General features: G+C 45.1%; 1 protein-coding gene across 5 annotated transcripts in view; it reads right to left on the bottom strand.

Annotated features, from left to right (window-relative positions):
- Nucleotides 1–23,447, bottom strand: part of Cpxm2 (carboxypeptidase X, M14 family member 2) — a 114,469-nt gene that overhangs the window by 18,964 nt on the left and 72,058 nt on the right. For all 5 annotated transcript variants that reach the window (XM_020171805.2, XM_074078130.1, XM_074078128.1 and 2 more), the window contains 4 exons: nucleotides 19,768–19,852; nucleotides 18,716–18,866; nucleotides 8,714–8,802; nucleotides 717–840 (listed from right to left, as the gene is read on the bottom strand). In XM_020171805.2, coding sequence (XP_020027394.2) covers nucleotides 717–840; nucleotides 8,714–8,802; nucleotides 18,716–18,866; nucleotides 19,768–19,852 — 449 coding nt within the window. The remainder of the gene's footprint in view (nucleotides 1–716; nucleotides 841–8,713; nucleotides 8,803–18,715; nucleotides 18,867–19,767; nucleotides 19,853–23,447) is intronic.

Genomic DNA, 23,447 nt, shown 5'->3' with positions numbered 1-23,447 from the left:
CACCTATAAATGACCTGGTCTCACAGGTATTTTGTGATAGTAGCTAAGCAGACGCAGATACGGGAGGCTATCCATGAGCTGACCACACTTCCTTTCCTTGCTGTCCAAGCTGCTGTGGGAGGAGGGTGGTCACATCTGATTTTACCCACTGGTAAGGCTTTAACCTTGGGAAGAAATTCCTGAGACTCAAGGAAGGCTAAAGGTGAATGATTCAGACAAATTTTTGCACCTGACTTTCAGTGGATTTCTAATGAGCTCCCTTATTTACCAAAAAGAAAACCAGAGAAACCCACCTGGCCTACACTGGGCTCAGGGTGGGGAGTGATTGGAAAAGGCTGGAAACAGGCAAGGCTTAAAGACAGGTTTGTCATTTTTTAAAAAGAAGAGAACCCTATAATTTGAGCCTTCCATGACCAGGAAGTCCAGAATGTTCTCCTGGAAGAGGATTCTGTCTTGTCTCTAGCCATTTTCTCCTTTGGCTATTCTGACTGGCCTGATAGGTTGAGAGAACAGAATTAAATATGGTCCCTTTGGAGAAAGGAAAGGTATTTCTAGCATAAATAAACTTTACAAGCCCTTGTCATAGGTGAGAGGCTCACAGAACCAAAGCCTCATTTTCTATGCGAGGTTTGCTGCATGAGCAGCTTGTGGCCAGCTTTGTGAAGTTGGGGTGGGAGTGGGGGGTGGGGGGGTGGAGGGGGCGTTGCGCTCCTCACCGACTTCATGCTGCCCGGGATGGTCGGAGATCTCCACAGCATATAGCTTCAGGCCCTGATGGCTTTTGCCGATGTTGTAGATTCTGGTGATGTTGGGGCACATTTCATTCACAACCTTCATCAACTGAAAGACAAAGGAAACTGAAGGCACCTCCTCACACCCCGGCGGCGACCCCTCTGCCCAGAACGACTCCTTTCCCCAGGATAATGCCCAATTTTCCTGCAGACACCTGCCCTTTGCCCCACCCGACCCTGCAACCTGGCAGTCCTGCTGTGGTCTCCCAAATCCACACTGAAACAGAATCATCAATGCAACACTATAAAGAGGTGGAGCCTTGAGGCAGCGATGATGTCTCCAGGGTGGAGGCCTCACAACTAGGAGTAGTGCCTTTATAAGAGCCCCAAGGGAGCTTGATACCCCTCCGCCAGAAGACGTGGTGAGAAGGCTCCACCTGTGAACTAGAGAACGAGCCCTCGCCTTCACCAAACCTGCCAGCACCATGAGTTTGAACTTGCAGCCTCCAGAACTCAAGCAAGAAATGTCTGCTCTGTATAAACCTCTGAGTTTATGTTTATCTTTGTCACCACAGTCCCAATAACTTCCTCAGCTGTGGTTATCATATCCCTGACTGCAGCTATCACCTTCTTAATTGTGGTATTCATCTCCCTCAGCTCTGGTTATCACCCTACTGACTGGGGTTATCAACCACCTGGATGCTGTTATCGCTTCCATGGATTTTTTTTTTATAATTTCTCTGATGTTATAACTTCTGGCTACAGTTATCACCTCCCTGCTATCACCTTTCTAGGTGTGGTTTTACTGTCTAATTACTGTAATCACCGGCAGTGGGTGTGATTATCACTTCTGAGGTTAGTAATCACCTCCATAATTGTGGTCTCACTTTTATGGTTGTTTATCATCTCTCTTGTTAAGGTTATCACCTCCCTGGTGTGATCACCTCAGAGGATGTTTTCACCTCCCTGGGTGTTGTTATCATCTCCCCAGTCTTTGTCATCACCTCCCTGGGAGGGGTTAACTATCTGGGTGGGGTTATCACTGCTATGGGTGTGATTTTCATCTACCTCATTGGGGTTATCACCTCTCTGGGTGTTATTACCTCCAAGAATGTTGTTATCACCGTCCTTGGTGTGGTTATCACCTCCTATAGTATTCTAATCACCACTCTGGGGGCTGTAATCACCTCCCTGGGTGTTGTTTTTACCTCTGTGGGTGTGAATATCACCACTTGGGGTGTAATTATCACATCCCTGGGTGTTGCTGTCCTCCTCTGATTAGTGTTATCACTCCTGTAAGATTCTCACCTCCATGGTTACATGTATCACTTCCATCATCATGGTTAACACCTTTCTTGTTGATATTATCTCCTCCCTGGTGTGATTCTCATCTCCCTGGGTGTGATTTTCATTTCCCTGGTGTAGTTATCACCTCTCTGGGTGTGATTACTACCTATCTACTGTGGTTATCACCTCCTGGTGTAGTTATCAACTCTGTGTGTGTGGCTATCTCCTCCACACTCCTGTATTTATGGTTATCACCTCCCTGAGTGTGGTTACCTCCTCTTTGGTGTGATTACCACCTCTTTGGTGTGGTTACCACATCTCTGGTGTAGTTATCACCTCTGTGTGTGTGTGTGTGTGTGTGTGTGTGTGTGTGTGTGTGTGTGTATCACCTCTGTGTGTATGGTCTTCACCTCTGTATTTGTGGTTATTACCTCCCTGAGTGTAGTTATCACTTCTCTGGCTACAGTTTACTTCCTTGAATGTGATTATCTATTTCTCTGGTTACCTGTTATCACTTCTGTGGGTGTGGGTTGGTTATCACCTCTGTGGTTACAGTTATCACCTCCCTACTTGATTCTCACCTCCCTGATAGTGGCCATCATCACCTCCTGTCTCCTGTTTTAACAAATATTTTGGATACTAATTGCCCAAATAAATATTGAGAATCAGTAAACAATAAATATCAATATTTCCAGTTTACTGAATATCTGCACTGTTGGGCTGAGGAGGCAGACAATATTCTGCCCTCATGGAACTGGCAGTGCAGCAGACAGGAGCCATGGAACAACCCACTTCATGAGTGCTGAGTAAGGACAGCACATAGTGACCATGGTGAAGACATCATGGCACTGACCAGTGGTAGAGGTGACAGTCCCCCTTCTGAGAGACACTGAGTGATTTGCCCTGAGTCACCCAGCTGGTCCAGTGGAATCAGGTCTTTGGATTCTTGGAGCTCTTTCCATGCCCTATCTGTACAGGAAGATGCAGTGAAGCAATGAGAACCAGCATGTCTCTGCTGCCCATTTCACCTGCTGCACACTGTGACTGTCCTGAGAGAAAGCCACAGCACACCTGCCATGAGGCTCTGTGTACCAGTCCCTGCTGGTACAGTCATTCTCTGCCACCAGCATGGATCTCAGAAGATCATGATTGGCAGGGGTTCACTGTCTTGTGTTCAGACCAACGACTAGTTCTGTAGACACAAGAGCCAGGTGTTTTGGCAAACACCTGGCTGTTCTTTATGATCACCCTCCTCCCCCTTTCAATTAGCTGCAGGTGCAAGGAGTACCAGTACTAGAGAGCATGACCTTGACACTGGAAGAAGACGAGTAGCATCTTCCCTCAGGACACATACTTAGTCATGGATATGAGAAGTATCTTGGGCCATGAGCCATCCAAACCCCTTCTTCATACTCTATCCTCCATTGTAATATTTTGACTCCACCCCATTCTCTCTCCAATGGTGCAGTGCTGGTTGTTAAATAAAGTACATGCCGCTGTGCCATGTATCAGAAGCATCTTTCCCTTGTAAAAACATGGGCATTTGAAGAATCAGCTTTCAGAATGTCCTTTGCAATGCCAGGAATTATTTTCCAGTGGCCACGAGCACCAAGCACTGTGAAATATGGGTGGGTGATGAACCTCCCTGCTCTTCCCAGCAAAGCAATCATGAACAACCCAGAAATGAATTCCTCATTTGAATGCAGCTCCTTCATTTAAGAGAATGCAACTGCTTATTTCTCAAGAGTCCTGGGAAGTAGTGAAGAGGTCTAGTAGAGATGAACCGATTTGGGTAGTAATACACATGTGCATGGAAGCAATGCTAGAAATCTCTCTGTATAGCTATCCTTATCTCAAACTAGCAAAAACGCTATGTCTTTCTTATCATTGCTTATGTCTTCTCTTCAACAAAATTGGAGAAGAGGGCAGAACAGGTTTGGAAGAAATGGCCCAAACAACGTATGCACATATGAATAAATGAATAAAGAAAAAAATGGAAAAAAAAGAGTCAAGCGTTCTTTTTTGGAATTAAGTCTTTATGGTAATCATGTGGATCTTGTTAGTTAGAGAGAGTAAGGAGTACAGTGTCGTCATGGCCTGGGGCATGCATTCTCGGGAAGGGTAAATAAACTGGTTGCCCAGGTCTGAAACATCTTAGATATCACAATACTTTGTGCCCTCTAAATCCCATCCCTACTGAAAATAATCTTATTCCTAGAATCTGATATAATAGAGGGGAGAGAGATTAAGGAGAAAATGTTTGAAAAGTTGCCTTCAGGGGCACAATATGAAAAACAGGTTGAGATGTATGAGGGAGGGCTGGGGTTTACAAGACTTCTTCCTTCAACTCTGAGGTGGGAATACAGTTGGCCTTCCTAGTGTCTACTAAAGTCTAGGCTTCCCTGTTTCCCTTCTCTACTGAAGGAGATAGAATAAATAAACTCTTTTCTAATAATCCAATTTCTGGCAATATTTCAGAAGGAAATTATTCACAAAGAATGGCAAAATGATATGCATGGTGACACTTGATGTGGTATGTCCCCTACGTTGACATATTCATTAAAATTTGGGAGATATCCAAATGCTTCCAGGCAGGAAGAAAGCTGAGAAACTCTGACGCATCCACTCGTCAGATCTTGCTGCTACATAACGATTGTAATTATGAAGACAGCAGGGAAAATGCTAGTGATCCAGTGAAAACTGAGAGAGGCTGAGCAAAGATGTAACTATCTTCTGATCAAAATCATATGGAGTCTGCGAACACAGAAATGCAAACATTGGATAGAAATGTGTTGCTATAGTTTGAATGGATATATCCCTCAAAATTCCTATGTCAGAACCAAAGACCCAATTTGAGAGCAGTATATAGGGGTAAGGCCTTCAGGAAGTGATTAAGTCACAAAGACTCTCCCTTATGAATGGAATTAGTGTCCTTATAAAAGGGTTCAAGGGAATGAGCTAGGTCATTTTGCCCTTCCACCTTTTACCACAAGAGAACACAATAAGGCGCCATCTTGGAAGAAGAGAGCAGCCCTCACCAGACACTGAATCCACTGGCACCTTGACCTTGGTATGCAGACTCCAGAACTCTGAGAAAATAAAACTTTTTCTCTGAATAGTTTTTTAAAAACTATTGTTGTACTGGAGGTACACTGTGACATTTACCAAAGTTCTTAGAATATATCATAGTTGAATTCACCCCCTCCATCATTCTCCTTTACCTCCCCTGCCCCCCATTCCTGGGAACAGTTTCAACAGGTCTCATTTTTTTATTTTCATACCTGAGTACATAACATTTCCACCAAATTCACCCTTCTACACCCTTCCCTTACACCCTCCCTCTTTCTACTGGTGCCAATTCTTTTTGTTTATAAAATGCCTTTTTGATACCAAAAGTACAGAGTCTAAGACCTGAGGGAAAAAATGGAAACTGCTAATTCTTTAGTGCAGAAGATTCTTGGAGAATTTTTCTTCAGACTTTCAGTGCTGCATTTGATGTTGATACAACACTGTGTGTCCAGTGAATGAAAATGTTTTTTAAAAACAAAAGAAAAAAAAGGCAGCAGACAAAAAGTTCTTTTCCACCATCTTTCCTCATTTCCTTGGGAAACAGACACCAACCTTGATCCAATGGAAAAGGAATTTCAGAAGGAGGGAATCACAGTGAGAGGCATCCAGTGGATTAGGGCTTTGGTGTGTCCAGACTTACAGGTCTGCTCCCCTGCCCTGGCTTCCTGCCACCATCACCCATCCCTAGGGTCAGACTGAGCATACAGTAGGTGGGGAGCTCAGCTGCTGCGCCCACAGCCCAATGTCTATCCTCAGCTTCCCTGGAAATAAGTACCTTCCAACCAGCTGTCCCCCTACCCCAGTCTCACCCTTCACTTCTGTCTACCTGCATCACGTTCTCTATGTATCAGACAACCAACCAGAATTTGCTGAGCATCCAGACCAGCCACACCCTTACTGAGAAACCAGTCCTTCCTCACTGAGAAAGATACCCCATCTCTCCACAGGACCATGCCAAACCCCTCTTTCACTCCAACAGGTGACCTAGGACTAGCCAGCCACCTCAGAAATGCTTCTCCCCTCACCCTTCCCAGGCCCAGGAGGCCCCTCTCCTAGGAATTCCAGCAGCACCTGTCAACCTTCATTCTACACTAGAAGAACACAGCTCTGCTCACATACAGAACCCCATGGGTCCTCAGACTCAGCACCAGCCTCTTTTCCCAGAAGACTGTTAAGCGTTTCAGACACACACCCAGATGTGCCCACCTCCACCCCCTTGTTCTTGCTGTCCTCTCTGTGCACTCTTCCTTCCCTTTCTGCCTGCCAAAGCCTGGCCACACATCCTGCACTACAGACAGCTGGAGCCACAGACAACCTCACCAATTGATCCTTCCTCCCATCTGTCATAACTGTAATGACCTCAAACATAAGTATTCATCATTGCATATTATGAATGTATGATAAAATGACAGGGTGTCTGCCCTCATCATCACAAATGAAGGATACAGACAATGTATATGCAAACAAATAAGCAACTAAGCATTTATAAATTGTGATGCATGCTAGGAAGGCCTCCAGGGTTCTCTTGGCACCATTCTCACTCTGTGTTACAGTATCAGTGTCTGGATAACCTTCACCTTCCTCTTTCTCTACTCATTCTCACATCCTGCTCCTCCCCTCTGCCTGGAATGAAGCCTACAAGTCAGCACCACCGGGAGGATATTTACTGCATGGGAGTCAGACACACTCTCATAGCTGTCCCATTGCAAGGCAATAAGATTTTCCACTTTCTCTTCTCACTTCCTGCTGCTATTTTTCATTTTTTTGTTTTTTGCAAATGTCTCTTTCAATAGTGTGATCAATCAACCATTTTTTTTTCCTGAGGTAGAAAGATTTCTATAGTAACCTCCCAGACTCCACATGAGGAAATAGCTTAAAAGGCTGTCTTCACTCCCATCCCTGGATCCCTCACCAGAATCCAGGCATCCAAATGGCAAATCACTTCCATCCTGAACGATCATCAGCACTGAGATGCTGATTGGTGGGTCCTCCTCAGAGGGGTCATCTAGTGTCCCCTGGACTGGCTGCATTAGTGATCCCAAGTCCTCTTGGCTCTGACATCCCCCGAGTGACAGTGATCAGAGTCACCTCTTGTATGAGGCATGCTCTACCACCTTTCCATGTGGGACAACTGTTTAAAGGTCTCAGCACCCAGACCTCTTTGACAGCTCAATTTAAGTGCACTTAGACATATTACTCCTGACACTAATTATGTCAGTTGAGTTGATTATTTATCTCAGGACACACAGTGTCCTGAGACAGCTAGAGAGCAAGGCTGCATCAACCCATCAGCACTCCCTAAGATGGAATGGTGGGCAGAGCCATATAAATACCCCGAGAAAGCAGAGCAGCAGGCATGAGTCACCGCCCTCAAGTCCAAGCACACTATCTGTTTCTGAAGAGCAAGACAGCAAGAGGAGTTCTTTAGCACATCCCACCTCCACGTCTGTGCTGACAGGAAGCTGCATGTGAGTATCGCAAGTTAAATGACTTTGACACAGGCCAGGCATGCTCATTCTGTGTGACTGTGGCTCCTACTTCAGAAACTTCTCCTGGGTTTGTCCTGGACAGCTGGCTCCTTCTCTTAGCACTTATGGGGCCTCCCTTTGAGTCATATTAACTGGCCTTTGGTAAATCCTTGTTTTATAATGTGTTCATGATGACATTTCTGCTTGTGCCATCTCTTCAGAGTCTTGGATGTCTAAAGATTTTGCGTTGCCTGTACCTCCTCATGTTTTCTAGCACACACTGGGAGCAGACATGGAACAGGGTTTCGGAGGCAATGGGGCTGCCCTTTCAACTCATTCTAACAGGCAGTGGGCCCTTCTCCCTCTGTAGCTAGCATACCACCAGCTAACTCTCATAACTCTCTGGGGTTAAGTATGGAAAAAGATCATCTGTTGTCTTCGCCTTCTAGTGTACTCAGAACCACAAAGGCATCTACCTGAAGTGGTGAAGCCTGGCTACACGGAAGCACAAGAAGAGCATCTAGTCTAGCCCTTGTCTAAGAATTCTGCTTTGCTCGGTCTGAGATGGGCTTCAGAATAGATGTTTGTACAAATTTCCCCACGTGATTCTAACAGGAGACAAGATTGAGACTGAGGATCTGTAATACAAGGCAGTGCTATACAGTGTCTTGGTGACTCATTTTCCCCATCTACAAGAAAGGCTAAGTGCAGCCCCTACCCTCCTGGGCTCTTAGGAGGCCTGAGCACAGTGATGGCGGTTAATCACTGAGGACAGCATCCAGGCCTACAGGAAGGCTCTGTGCTACCGTCATTGGTGTTGTGTTGGATCCTTCCTCTCCTTTGACTCCACACAAGACTAATACTCTTCAGTCAGTGATCTCAATCAAACATATAAATGGCTTTAGAAACTAGAGTACTAGATGAGGAAAGTCTGGATTTGAATCCAGTTTTTGCAAGGGAGCCTTCCTCTGGGCACCTGAGTCCCAGTCTTGAACCATGAGCACGCACTGTATCTTCAGCCGGCCAAAATGACCGTCGGGCTTCTGTCTCTTCTATACCATCCTATGTATGCATACGAATATCAAGTATTTCTGGACATATCCCGTTCTGTTACTCATTGGCAAGCTCCTGTCCCAAGTCCCCCTGCTCTTGTCTTACCTGGCGCATTTCCTTATAGTTGTGGTGTTTAAAATCCAGGTCATCAGTGGTGGTCATCTCGTTTCGTCGGTGATAATAGTTATTAGGATCTGGGAACAGAAAAATAATTCGAATTCACTTATATCATTCTGTTACTTGCGGTATATGTAGAGACAGAAGGCATTCTCAACACACAGCCCAACACAGGTGAGAGAACCAAGCCACCGGCAACCACATGGGAGTCAGAAATGCCCGATGTTTAAGAGAACGGAGCCAGAGAGCCTGGTTCAAATCTCTGCTCTCCTACTTGTGCTGTGTGACTTTGGGCAAGTCACCTGAGCAGACTTTGCCTTCATTTTTCACCTGCAAACATGGGAGGAAATGGTACCTACTCCACTGGTTTATGGTGACCAAAAGAAGGGATAACCTGTGCACCTGGCAAACTGCCAGTGCTAAACAAGCAACTGTGAGAATATCAAAACTGCAAGCATATGGCTGGGACTTTAGGAAATTAGGACGCCAACCCAGGATGCAGTCCCTTTCATCCTTCCTAACAGAAGCCCTACAGTTGGGAAATCCCTCTTCCCGCCTCTAGGGAAGTCTCAGGTTCCCATCTGTAGGGCCATGTCTCTCCAACTTCCCTGGGATAAAAGGGAGCCCTCTGGAACAGAGGAGGAGACAGTGACAATCTACCCCCAGCATGAAGAATTCTTAAGCATCGCCCACTTGCTGCAGTGGCCATCTGTCCACAAGAGGAACTGTCCTCAGAATGATCTCAGTGACATGGGTGACCAGGATCAGGAGATAGAACCAATGATGTCAAGAGCTCCTGATCAATCAGCCCTGCAGCCAGCCTTCTTTGGAACTTCCTCAGACATGGGATAAAGAATCACCAAAGTGGTGACGCCAATGAGCTCCAGCCATGGGAACAGAAACACTTGTCATGGTTTGAGTATGAAATGTACCCCCAGGCTCATATGCTGAATGCTTGGTCACCAAGCATTCAGGTGGTGGAACTTTAGAAGATAGGGCCTGGCTGGAGCAAGGAGGCTGCTGGACTTTGATGGTTACACCTGGTCCTGGGCCCTTTCCTCTCCTTCTGCTTCCTTTCTGCCATGAGATAAGTAGCCTCTATATACTCCTGCCACCATGATGTTCTGCCTCTCAACCAGCCCAGAATCAAAATGGAGCTAAGGATTATGGACCAAAACCTCTAAACACATGAGCCAAAATAATTCTTCCCTTTAGGTTGTTTTGACATAGCAGTGAAATTCTGACTCATATAGCACCTTAACACGTATAATCAAAGTGTAGTAAACAGAGGTGACCCCTGAGGACTGGTCTGCACTCACTGGATTCCCTTCTACACAAATTAACATTTCCCCTTTAACTCTTATAAGCCTGTGCTGTTTGTATCATTTAAGAGCAAAGTACATACAAAAGAAGGGAGAGGATAAGGAGGAAGAACGAGAAGGAGACTGGCACGAAGGGACCCTCAGTCTGTGTTTAGATCCTTCACATCTGATGAGCAGAGACAAAGAGGCCACAGACCCCAGCCAGCCTGCTAATTGCTTCCAGTGTGGGATGCAGCCAGAAATCTGGCAAGCCCAGTGTCCACCCCCTCGCCCCACCAATGTGAAGAACACACAGTGCTTTAAGAGACTGACCTACCACCGAGGAACTGTGGGAGCAGTGTGAGAGCCACAGCAGCCTCTGCTTGATCCAAGTGCCCCACAAGCCTGTTCTGGAGGCAGAGGCAGTGGGTGGGCAACAGGAGGACCAGTACCCACTTCCTAGGGTGAGGGGACTACTGTGGCCCAATCTGTACCACCACTCACTGCTTGTCAGAACTACTCCACCCAACTGAATCGGAGCACACTTCTGACCAGAATCCCAGCTCAGTCCATGAGCTTGAAGTTGGAGACACTGTGTGAGAGCACTGTGCACACTCCCCAGCCTGGAAGAGGCAGGGTACCTGCTCTACCTGCCTGGCATCAGCAGAGCCTGCCAGGTGCCCCTGAGAACTGAGGCCGCTTGCAACAAGTGAGGAACCATGTGTGGAGCAAATGCTGAACATACTGTTTTTCATCTCACAGAAGGTCTTCCAGTAATACTATTAGAAACAAGTCACTATCATGGAGCACAGTAATTAGGAATGGGGACAAAATGGCATTCTGTCCAGGCAAGAAAGCAAAAGCCATCCAGGCTGAGCCAAACTTCCCAATTACTTCTCAGGAACCTTTCATTGGGAAGTGGGCTGACCAGGCCTCTGGCAAGCTGCCTTTCCTTTGATTTCCAAACAGCAGGTTTCAAAGCAAAGGTATAGTGAATTTTTCACATTCACTTACACTGAACTTACCCACTGTTTTCTGATAGCTATTCAATACCCATCCCCCAGCCTCAGGGGCAACTTCCAAGGGACTTGAAAGCCCCTTTTGTTTTCAAATATGAGTTATGACTTCAAGGTTGTGAAAAAGGATTGAATAAAACTCAGAACCTTAAATATAAAAAGAGCTCTGTATTAGGCACCATTCTTCTTCCTTGAGACAATCAGCTGGCTGAAGGGTTGAGATAACAAGTTCCAGAACTGTTTCAAAACCACCAGTATTTTTCACAACTGTCAGTCTCCCATATCTTGAACAAATACTTCTTCACTCGTCCATTTACTCTAGTTGGACTGGGTTTTATTGGGGATCTAGTTGGAGTTCATCTCTTAGGTAAAAAAGTGAAGTGAACCCACAGCATAGTCAATTAGCTATGGAAGCAGCTAATGAGGCTTAGATTCTTTTGTAAACAAATCCTTTTCTTCTATGGGGAGCCTATTCCAGGTAATTCAGATGGAACTGCCTTGCCAGAAACGCCCATGTATGAGCATGTAACTTAGGTCTGGTCAGTTGACACACCTGCTCTGGCCATAGTCACTGGCTCAGAGACCATCACAGGATCCACACCAGGCATCAGATGACTCCACTCCCACAGCTGAAGGACAATGTCCTTCTGCTGGGTCACTCAGATGGTAGGGTGAGTTTGGGTGCTAGTGACCAACCTGCCGGTCTGCAAGAGCATCAGAGGTGGAGCCCTGACCGCAACAAGGCAGCGCTGAGATGTTATCCCTACCCCTGCCTGAATCCAAAGCCAGACCCCCGCCTTGCGATTTTCATTTATGCCAGCCAAGCTTTTTAAAGCTAACTTGAGTAGGACTTCTGACATTTGAAGCATAAGTCCTTGACTGATTCAACCTTCATATCACAGATGGAGCTTTGACAAGTCAACCTCCTGCCTCCTCCTATGCAGTTAGTTTTAAACATCCCATACACCGAAAACCAGCTGATTCTTCAGGGACACCTTAGCTATGGGAAGAGATAAACTCCAGACATGGCACCTGAAATGGTTTTTCCAACCTACTCCCCTTATTAAACTATCCAAACATTCTGTTCTGTTCAAACTAGTGGGTCTGACATGGGCTCTGATATGTGATTTAAATAGATACCAACCAACCTGTGATGGTTTCCCTGGACTACCCTGGTTTTAAGCTGAAAACCTCCTCAGTTCTGGGTAGACTGGGATGGCTGGTCATCCTGTAGCATGGAGGAGGACCAGAAGAAAACAAACGAGGCCTGAGTTCTGATAAAGTAGCAGGGAGGTAGGGATGGTATTGCAGAGAGATAAAACCTGAGGAATCTGAATGTGGAGAGGGTCACATAGCACTGGGAGGGGGAGAGTCATGTAGCACTAGGGTAAAGTAGCCAATAAAATTGTATATAACCAGATATGGATCAGACCTTGCTTTCTGCTTCTGTAACCTGCTTGCAAAGGTATATAAGGTGAGACCCCTTTGTTCTCTGGGCTCAGCCTTTGGACACAAGTCCACTGAGTCTGTGCCAGCAGAATAAAATGTTGCTTTCTGCTAAACTGCCTCAGTGTCCTGTAACTCAGCTTGAGATTCCCACAACAATCCTATCAAACCAAGTGACTATAGGAAATAGACATCCTGGCATATGGTAATTCAATCATGCAGCTTACAGTCACCATCGCTTCTTATAGTACTCACAGCTTTGACTCAAAATGGATGCATGCATGCAGATGTTTTCTGGCTAAAAAATTAATTGTTCATTTGAATGATTAGCAATCGTTCATTGCCACCTTGATGACCACAGTAGATGAGAGAGAAAAAAACTTAGGGTCTCATCTTTGGCTAGACTGGACATATATTTGGCCATTATCTGGTGACTGAAGAGGTGGCTTTAATCTTGAAGTGCAAGGCCTTTGCTAGCTTCATTCCATCATCCATTGAACACATTGCTTCATGCCCAGAGCTGCACAAGATGCTGGTGATAGAAGGGTAAGAGATGCAAGCCCCAACTACAAGGACTCCCTCAAGACTCATGGAGCAAACACATCCACAGACATTCCTACTCAAGTGAAGAGAAGGAAGGCCGTGCTCATCCTTGTCTTCCAGTTCAGGAAGGATACATGAAAGAAAGAAAGAGATGAGAGACCTATGAGAAAGAGAGATGAGGGGCGGGGAAGATATGGATGAAGAGGACAGGGCGGGGACACACACACTGGGATTCAGACAACTTCCCTTGAAGTTAAGGCATCTGCTTTGTGCCTTCCAGTGGCTCAAGCAAGAATCCACCCAGACTTGATAGTAAACAATTCCAAGGTCCCATGACATAGCTGCTCAGGACTGGGAGAAAGTGACAAAAAGGGGACAGGCCAGAACAGATGTTGAAAAGCTCTGATAGAACTAGGACCTGCCACCTTCCTCCAGCCAGTGTCAGCTGGGCACTGCTGAGTCCTGAATCACGACCAGCCTTAAAAGAACAGCAACAGGGGTTGGGGATTTAGCTCAGTGGAAGAGCGCTTGCCTGGCAAGTGTAAGGCCCTGAGTTCGGTCCCCAGCACCAAAAAAAAAAAAAAAGGAAAAAATAGAAAAAAAAAAGCAAAACAAAAGAACAGCAACAGCCCCAGATCAAAGCAGGTCATTAAAAATTCAAGGGCAATGTCAAGATTCCTACACTGTTTTGCTTTGCCGTTTGCTGCCTTTTGGTGGTAACCTCAGTTGGAATGAGTATGTGCTCAGGTGAGAAGGAAACAGCTTTCTTCACTGCACAGGCTCTCACCTGCCATCCAGAACTGCTGGGCCCATGGTTCCTTTGATAAGCTGTATCCAGAAGGCAAATTCAGAGAGGCAGCAGGTGTGGTAGGAGAGCAGGGAGATGGAGGAGATGGGGAGTGATTACCAATGGGTTCAAGGTGTTTTTAGGGGTGGCAAGGAAGTTCTAAAACCAGGGAGAGCAGGTGTTTCAGAACACTGTGAGTCACTGAACTGTACCTTTCTTTTCTAAAGGTTGTTTTCCCTTTATTGTGTATTGTATATATTAATGAGTGTTCAGTGTATTTCCACTTTCTTTTAATTTTTTTGAGATGGGGGTCTCACTATGTTGGGAAAAGTAAAGTTGCCTGAGCATATACCCTGTGCTGGCCCTCTTATGAGTATGATCCAATCCAGTCTTCACAATGTGTATCAGGAATGTAAGAACTGCTGAAAATTAAGAATGAAGTGAGAGCATTCCAATGGAGCAACAGAGTCCTTCTGGAGGAACTCATGGCATTTCAAGACAAGGCACCACCTACCTGAGTTGTGAGAGAGAAGGGAGTTTGTGGTCTCTATAAAAAGGGGGGCTGGTAGAGTGACTCAAGTGGTAGAGGGCCTGTCTAGCAAGTGTGAGGCTCTGAATTCAAACCCCAATCCCACCAAAAAAAAAAAAAAAGCACCCCTCCCAACCTCCCACTCACCATCCCCAACCCAGAAGCCCAAGAGACAGGAAGTCAAAGACAAAGACAGGAAATGGAAACAGAAGAAAGGTCAATATGGGTGGGAAGACCACAGTCTTAGGAACATGGTATGGCCCAATTGGAGGAGGAATGTGAGAATAATGGAGCTCCTTTATAGGATGACAAGGAGCCTCAGGAAGACAAATGTTGATGGCTTGGTCTGTGGGGTTTCATGCTGTATGTGGATAAAGCCCCTCCATCATCCCCAGAGCTCTGTGGTAGTTGCTCTATGCCAACCAGCACCAGTGAGACCGCTGCTTAGAATCTAGAATAACTGGCAGGGATAGTCTAAGGTGACTGCTAGCAGAACTGAGAGATAGAATGAGATACTGGATATAGAAGGCAACAAGACAGTCCCCCAGGATGCCCTGGAAATTCTAGGGATTGGAGGGGTCTGGGGGTGGGTGTTGGTAGGGAGTATGACAAGGGTTTGAGTTGTTTTACCTGGTTGTTTTAAGAAAGAGTGACCCCCCTCCAGATGTGGAAGCCCTTAGTCATAATTCTATCAGGAAGTCCTGAACTCCATTGTACAGGGGAGGGAAACAGAGCAGAGGGTTGCTCGAGATCACAGTTGCCAAGGAGTAGAAGTACAATTTGAACCCAGATCTGATCTAAGCCAAAGCTTATGCCTTTTCTTTCCACCCAGCTTCCCCTGAATGGGACAGGAATCCATCTCTTCTTTAAGGCCTTGGCAACCAGTAGGAATGCAGGGAATGCAGCTGGACACACAAGTCCAGTGAGCTCTTCAGTGCTCATCCAAAAGAGGCCAGGAGCATCCCCTTAGCAAGAGGCCTGAAATGAGGGGAGATATTAGACACCTTTGGGCCATACTCTAATTGCTGACTTTTCAGAAGCCCAGGCCAGGGGTCCAAATTAATGATCAACTTCTTGGCACAAGAGGGCATTCAGACTTTGTAAAGAAAAGAGAAGGTAACAAATCAAACAGATTTATTTAAAAGTCTTTGCACCTATGATGCCTCAACAGAGCAACACCTCATCCTTTCCCCAATTTATACACATTGATAGAAGGGGTGTTGACTGAAACACTGTTATAGCTCAGCCAGACAGGGGTAGCTTTAACCATTAAAGCAAAATTTTAGTAACTCCTGAACTTATAAACATGGGCTAGGAGGGTGTCCATATTGGAAGGAAAGAGATGCAGAATTCCAACTAGTCCTGGTGGTCCAGAGGAATGACTCTTGGGCACTGCCTTTGGCAGCTCCTCTGTGCTTGAAGGACAAGACGGTCTTTCCACAAACCTCTGTATAACTCATTACTAGTTTCTCAGTGAGTCAAATCCATGAACCCTGGACACCTCAGTGATGCGTAGTGGAATAGGTGCTCAGAATTGCTGGCCAAGAAGATGAGGTGGGAGGAGTCAGAGTCAAAGTCACACATCTATAACAGAAGTTGCTGCATAGTAGCAGGGTCTCCAGCATCCATCCCCCAACACCAATTGTTTCCTAAGACTCGGGACACAACATCACTGTCCTGTAGGAAGTTGTGTACAAAGCTCACTGGCCTGTCTGAGATTCAGGCAGTATGCACTGCAGCCAACAAGGCTGTGACCTTGAAAAGTCAGCTGATGTCTCTCTTACCCTAAATTGTTTATCTTCAGAGACTTTCTCTAGATTCTGTTAAGTGTAGCTCTTTAGTTGAAAATGAACATATCCATTCAGCTTGGGAAAGAGGATTTTTTCTTGACTTTAAAAACTAATAATAATAAACTACACATACTGTTCACCATCTGAACAACCTTTTGTTTGTAGGCTTCAGTAGCATCAGCCACATTTACATGTGTTGCCACCACCACCATTCATATCTACAAAACTGAAACTCTACACCCATTAAACTAAAACTCCTCATTTTCTTTTACTTTTGAGGTTTTAAAAAACCTATTAAATAACCATAATATATGGCAATGCACTTTCCATCTCAAAGATTTCTGCAAACATTAACGATGTCTTAAAAAGCACCCACACCCTCCAAGTGGAGAGGCCATGGGAAGATGATGGAAGGGACAGAACAAAGAGATGCAGAAACAAGGTAAATAAATTTTTCATAAAGAAGAGTTCTGGGAAGAGCCAGCTCCACACGGCTGCATTTAGACCTAAGGACACCTTGGGTGTGGGGAGCTCAGTCAGTTGGGCCGCCTCTGCCTTTACACAAGGTTCATTTGGGGCTCAGTGCCACCTAGTCACTGGACCTGACCACCACCAGGCGGCATGTGTGAATGGCCAGCACATTCTGGACAGATCATTAAATAACTTCTAGAAGAAAAATGGCCCTAAATATTTGGGGAGAAGGAGATGGAAAACAAAGCTACAGTGAGTCCATACTTGAAAGCAGTCCAGATTTCACAATGCAACAGTTATTGTGAGTGTTTCAGTAGTGCCCAGGATCTATCTTAAAACACACACCAAGAATAACTTCACAGGGAAATATTTATTTCATGAGACTTGCACGGGCTGCCTCTGCCCTTCAACAACAACAGATGAATTCTTGACTGCAGAGAGAAACCATGACCCCACTCTTAAAAGCAAGCCGGCTGGCTGTGCTGAGCAAGACTCCAGTGTAAAGAGGGCCAAAGCCTGACTCCCTTCCTGAAGACACCCCTGAAATCTGTGGCTGCAGACACACTGGGCCTCCAGAGCCTGCAGGCCCAGAGTGGCAGTGGGCTGGATCTGGGACTGCAGCTCCAATTTGAACCTTGACAAAAGGAAACTCAAATCCCAGTCAACCAGGGTTTCCAGGCTCTCTGTATGAGCCTTAAAAACTGCCACAGCCTTTGTCCAGCATTCCCACTTCTCACCACCCAATTTCAGTTGTAGACATGCACATATTAAACATCCATAAGGCAGATGGTCTCCAGTAGTCTTAATGACATGAAAAAATTTTTGCAATCTAGTAAGTGCAAACAAATATCCAATAAAAAAAATCTGTCTAGCACAAGTGTAATTAGGTAGCGAGAGACCTGTCTTTCTTACCACTGCATGTGTTCTAAAAATCCATTGTTGGAGATGCAAGCTCATGGATAAGACAGATTAGGAGAAAAACAGTAAAATGACATTAATTATGCTTTGAAAACTCAGCAAATGTGAGCTCATGGCAGGGCTGGAGTAACTACAGGAAAGCATCAGAGCTGATGGTACCCTGCCCCTGGCAGTGCCAGGAAGTTCGGGGGATCCACATGTGGCCCCAGCAAGTCTGGCAGAGATGCGTCATGTCTCTGCTTCTCCTGTTCCTCAAGGCCTGACTGGAAATGGACAGGAAGGAGCCTCTCCTGAATGCTTTGATGTTGGGCAGCAGATGGTCTTGGAGCAGTTGCTTTCCACAGATGTCTGGTTATGATGTTGAGGCTCCTCCCCCCAGGCCCCTAACATCATAAGCCAGTGACTGCTGAAAGGCCAGCCCAGGCCAGCCTGTCAGAGTAGACACTAGCAGGGACCCAGATGCACATGTGAATTCTTGACAGTTTTCCTGCCACCTTGAGGTTACACCCAGATAACATCATGTGAAAATAGGGCTTGGGGAACACACCCCAAACAAGCAAACATTTACCCAAACATGGCACCTGAGGGAAGCTCTCTAAACAGAGACTCTGTAAATGACCAAGTTTAAGATGAAGTTCTGCCACCTCCTGCCCATCTCCACTACCCAGTATTGTGGAACCTGCCAAGGACACGGACAAATGCATGTGTCCCTCAAAAGTCCTTTTTGCAGTGGGATTGAACCTAGGGCCTCACATGTGCTTGCAAATACTCTATCACTGAGGCACACCCTCAGGCCCCTCAAAACTTTTATAAAATGTTTTTGCTTGGTTCTGGGTGGTAGTGGATGGATTTTCAACCTTGGAACATACATCATCTTTTTTTTTTCTTTTATTCATATGTGCATACAATGTTTGGGTCATTTCTCCCCCTGATACATCATCTTAAAATCATGAAAGGCAAAACCACGCTAGGCAAAACATCTCGAACGGCTATGCATCTAGTGGTATTATGAGAAACTTGCATTTGTTTTCCTTTGGGCTCAGCTATGTTCTTAAAATAGTCTGGAATAGAAATGTACCTAATTTATAACATTATAAAATGTTTGCTTGGCTTATTTTGACTCGACTTGGCTAGGCACCTGTCTCCCATCAGCATCTAGTTCTGCAGGAAGTACAGGAGGTAGACTCACCTGGCAACGGGCATCCTAGGATCTCCATTCTCATACAGATGCTCCCATTATCAAACCAGGACTGCGGGTTTATGCGGATGTAGCGGGCCACCATGGGGACAGGCAGCTCATTGAGCACAGGGATCTCCTTCTCACTGTTTCCTTCAAATATCTATTTGTGCTCAAGGGGAAAAAGAATCTTTTAGAGCTTAATTATCAAGGGGTAAGAGAGTAAGTAATTCACTCATTCAGCAGGGCCTTATTGAGGAATCCCTAATGTGGAAAAAATCAGGCCCAGACCCTGCTCCAGGAAGCCCCCCACTAGTCAGGGGTGGGGGGAGCACTTATCCATTGTAGGAAGGTCCATCAGCCTCAGGGCAGAGGGACACAAAAGAGCTCTTCAGAACAGAAGAACCAGGCAAAGCTTAGGGAAGAGGTGCTGGTTGAGCTGGCACTGAAGGAAAACTATTTAGCTCTGTAGGGATAGGAGGGGTTCTACAGAAAAGGATCAGCAGTGGTTGGAGAAGCCCAGCAATTAAATTCATACACAGAAGAGCAACTGTCCCTTTGTACTGGCACACAGGAGTGTTGGTGTGAGGTAAGAATGAGAAAGAAGGTAGGAAAAGGAGCTGCTGTTACAGTAGGCAAGGTAATGGATACCACACTCAGAATATGCACTTGAGAATCTGAGAATGAGTAACAGGATCTGACTTCCTATGCTGAGCTAATTGTGCTGTTAAAGATCCAAGGTCATTAGAAGAAGTAGGGAAAATCATGATTGAACAGCTGCTAGAGGCCCCAGCTCCCTGTGTGTTGACTTGGGAACTGGGTCAGAGGCTGCAATCCCAGAAACCCTTTGACTGAAGTAAAGGCTGAATTCTATATCAGCTCCAGACGTGGGTGCTGGGCCTCAGGGCATGGTAAGGGGGTCACTGTCCATCAGACTCTCGTGGTTGGTTTGAGTTGTCACAGAATTGGCAAACCTCCCAGGGACAGGACATACATTGTCTCTCTCTGCAGAGCCCCACACAGCCAGGTGAAAAAGGCATGGTTAGAGGGAAGACAAGACTCACCATGTCTCCAGATCCATTCTTAACAGTGACCCATGTATGGCTGTCATTGCTCACCATGACTTTATAGGATGTCACCCAGTCACTCCTACAAGGAAACAGAACAGCATTGGGACTGTATACTTTAAAATGCTTACCTCTCCCATACAGACGTGTAGAAGTAAGGAGAGCAGGTTTACTTTCTCCAGCACTGAGTCAAATCCTGGTTCCATGACATTTACTGGCTGTGTGACCTTAGTCAGGTCACTGGCCCGTTTATACCACTGTTTGTTCAACCATAAAATGGGAATCATGAAAGTACCAGTCTTAAGGAGTTAATTGGAGCATTGAATGGTTTAATACCCTTTAAATATTTAGGATAATTCCTAACCTCTAGTAAGCACTCAATGTTGGCAACACACAAAGATACAAAAAGACTTACATACTTGTTTGTATTGAACAATTTTGTCACATACAGTAGAAGCTTAATGGAATCCTGCATGAAAAAAATAGTATTCGTAAGGGTTACAAATTGGTCAGAAATTTCATTTGGGAGACTGACAGGAATGCAACAAATCACATCCCACTATCCACAAACATAGCATCTTGAGTCTCTTCAAGACCTTGGGTTTCTCCTTGGCTATCACAGTCATGTAGACAGTCCCAATGCCAGCCAGGATTCAATGATGGTAGACCCAAATCAGATTCCTGGCACCATGTCCTACCTCAGAGAAATTATTTGGGGTACAATATCCATATTTTGGCTTCCCAGAGTAGAAGCCAATCTTATAGGCTTGGCAAAAACACAACAAAATAAAAAGACTTTCACGTAGAAACACATTTTTCTCTCTGGTTCAGTTTTTTATATTAGTAAATGGTAAGCAATATAAAAAAGTCTTCCTGTGTACCACTCTCCACTCCAAAGTTCCCAATACTGACACTAAGCACCAACTAATGTTTAAGAAAATCCTGCCCACTGAAGTATTTGGAATCCTTTCCTTATTGTGAAATCTGCTTGGTCTCAGGACCCAGGCCTACCTAGAGAAGGGTCTGAGCTTCCAGTCTGAGTCAGACTGTCTGGTGAGTTTATGTTTGAATAATGACTGCAGCTCTGTCTCAGAACTCTTTTCTGAGCTACAGGACTGTAGATCATATTGTTAGTGATAAAGTCAGTGGTGGTCCATTTTCAAGGCAAGGCATTTAACCCTAAATGGTTGCTTGTGGATGTTGGGGGAGGGCCAACTGATAAGGGAACTTAAACTGGGAGCAGTAAAACATGATAGAATGAGGAAATGGATAAAAACTGTCTATGTGCCACAAAGCACATATCACAGGGAGGCCTTCCTGCCACAAAGGAGGTGGATACCACTTAATGCCCACTTCTAAACTTTGACCAATTCAAAGAGAGGCATATTTTTAAATAACCCAATAGGAAATGTAGGTGACTTTTGGGAAAGAATAAACACCCCATAGTTCTCACCCAGTGAGGAATTGGGGTAGGGACTTGTACACTAGAGAATATAATGTTTGTTGTAACAGCTTTGGGTATAGCTGCTCACCAGGCACCTGATCTTGCAAGACCACCATTAAAGTCTTGCTTTCACTGAACCCCATGTGTCTGAGACCATTCTTTGAGGTTGGACAGGTGAGTGTATTTCTCACAATATCCTTCTGCCCATTTGACCCCTCCATGTTCTATCTCAGGGACACCTCAAATTTAACCCTCCTCCAGTCAAGTGATTCATTTCTTCCATCAGGCAGAAACACTGTGGTCTAATGGAGTTCCTGCCTCGAAAAGATGTGGCCATCTACCCAGGGAGGCCAAAGTCCTCCAGCCATCTTGGGTATTCCCCTATATTCAGTCCATCACTAAGTTCTGTCAATTTTACCACCCAAATCTTTCTAAATGTATCCAACTCTTCCTACTGCCACTGTCACAAGTCCATCCCATTCTTACAAGTCAAGACTATTGCAAGTGCCTCCAAATGATCCTGAAATTTGCTCCTTCAGTTAGATGCATACTTTGCTAGTGAAATATTATCATGTCATCTCTTAATTAATTAATTCTCATAGTTTGTGGATTCCTTTGGAGGGTTTTATGGATGTGGTTATGTCATCTAAGAACAATGACAGTTCTGTTTCTATATTTCCAGTGATTAGGTCTTTTATTTCTTTTTCTTGCCTTATTATGCTGGCTAAGCTTTCCAGGTGAATGCTGAATGGAGTAGTAATAACAAACACCCCATCTCATTTCTGTGATTAAAGGAAAGGCTTTGATATTTTGCCATCTAGTAAGAGCACACACATATACACACATTTTAAAAACTACTTGTATGGCATTTACTAAATATACAATAATAATGTGAGCAGAAAAATGAATTCTGACCATTTTTGCTGAAATTCAACTTTGTTATTCTCTTATTATAGAAGTATGATAAGCTATCAAGCCTTCTGAAAGAAGGTTATATGTCAATTTATAAACTAAGAGATGTACCAATATACTGGTTAAGACCTCAGACTTAGAGGTTGTTGGATCTGGAGACCTAAGGCAGATGAGTGAGTGAGCATCCCATCCCCCCCTCCCCCAGGGCAATATCATTCCTGCACCCTGAGGAGTTGGAGGCCTGCATTTTGCACCCTGAGAGGGGTTGTAACTCTGCATTTCTGCATTCTAAAGAAAAGATACAGGGTCTGATAGATCTGCCACGGGGCTGATGAGCAAAATGCTCCCAAGATTGTTTCCCTTCCCCAGTAAGGTGCAAACCAAACCAGTTCACCTAAGAAAGCCCACAAATCCATGGCCAATGAGAAAAACCTACCAGAGTTAAAAAGTTCACAAAAGCCCCAGCCTTCACCTGAGCAGGGAGCTACCCGGGCTGGGCTCCGCTGCCTGTTCTAGCTGTAGCCTTTCTTTCTCTCTAATAAATCCTACTCTGTGTACTGGCTCTAGCTCATCAATCAGCTGCCTCACGAGCCAGTTCCCTAGCCTGTGAAGGCAAGGACCCTCGGCACCAGCCTGCAACACTTCAAACCGGCACATAACAAGGTCAAAAAGTCTAAGCCTAAAATCTACTTCCTCCACTTACTAGCTCCACGCTGTATGAGTCATATGACTCCTGATCTCCAGCTATAAGGTAACATCTTGACTTTCCTGTTCAGTGAATGAAGATCGACTAAAGTCATGCATGGAGTGTCTGAGCTTAGTGCCAGGTGCATAGGATCTGCTCAAAAAATATGAACTGCTAATAAGAATAAGACTATCATAATTAATTCTCAGTCAAATGCTATATAAATATGTAGGATTATTAGTTGAACTTCAGCACAATTCAGACATTGTGCTCCCTCCAGACATCTCCAGGCAGTGGATGTTCACGCTTAAGCCTTTGGGCCCTAGTAATGCCAACAAATCTATCACAGCCATAAAGACATTAAGGATTAACTAAATCACAATTCACAGTAATAAGGTGGACAGTCCAGGAGGAGAAAAGAGGCAACTGTCAGTCAATATGATGCTGAGATAGGACTGATTGTGTCTTGAAGCTCTATTCACATGAAAAGGTTCATTGCCAGGTAGAATGTTTAAGTCTTGCTCTGAACTCGGCAGCTACTGTCTTAAAATTTTTCTGGTCTCTGAGGATGCTAAAGAAAGTTATACATGACCTCTGCACCTCCTGAGGTTTTTAAGGTTACTAAGGAAGACAGGG

The sequence above is a fragment of the Castor canadensis genome, chromosome 7 (assembly GCF_047511655.1).
Source record: "Castor canadensis chromosome 7, mCasCan1.hap1v2, whole genome shotgun sequence".
NCBI lineage: Eukaryota > Metazoa > Chordata > Mammalia > Rodentia > Castoridae > Castor > Castor canadensis.
The sequence above is the reverse complement of the archived record's forward strand: the minus strand, read 5'-3'. Positions and strand labels throughout refer to the sequence as shown.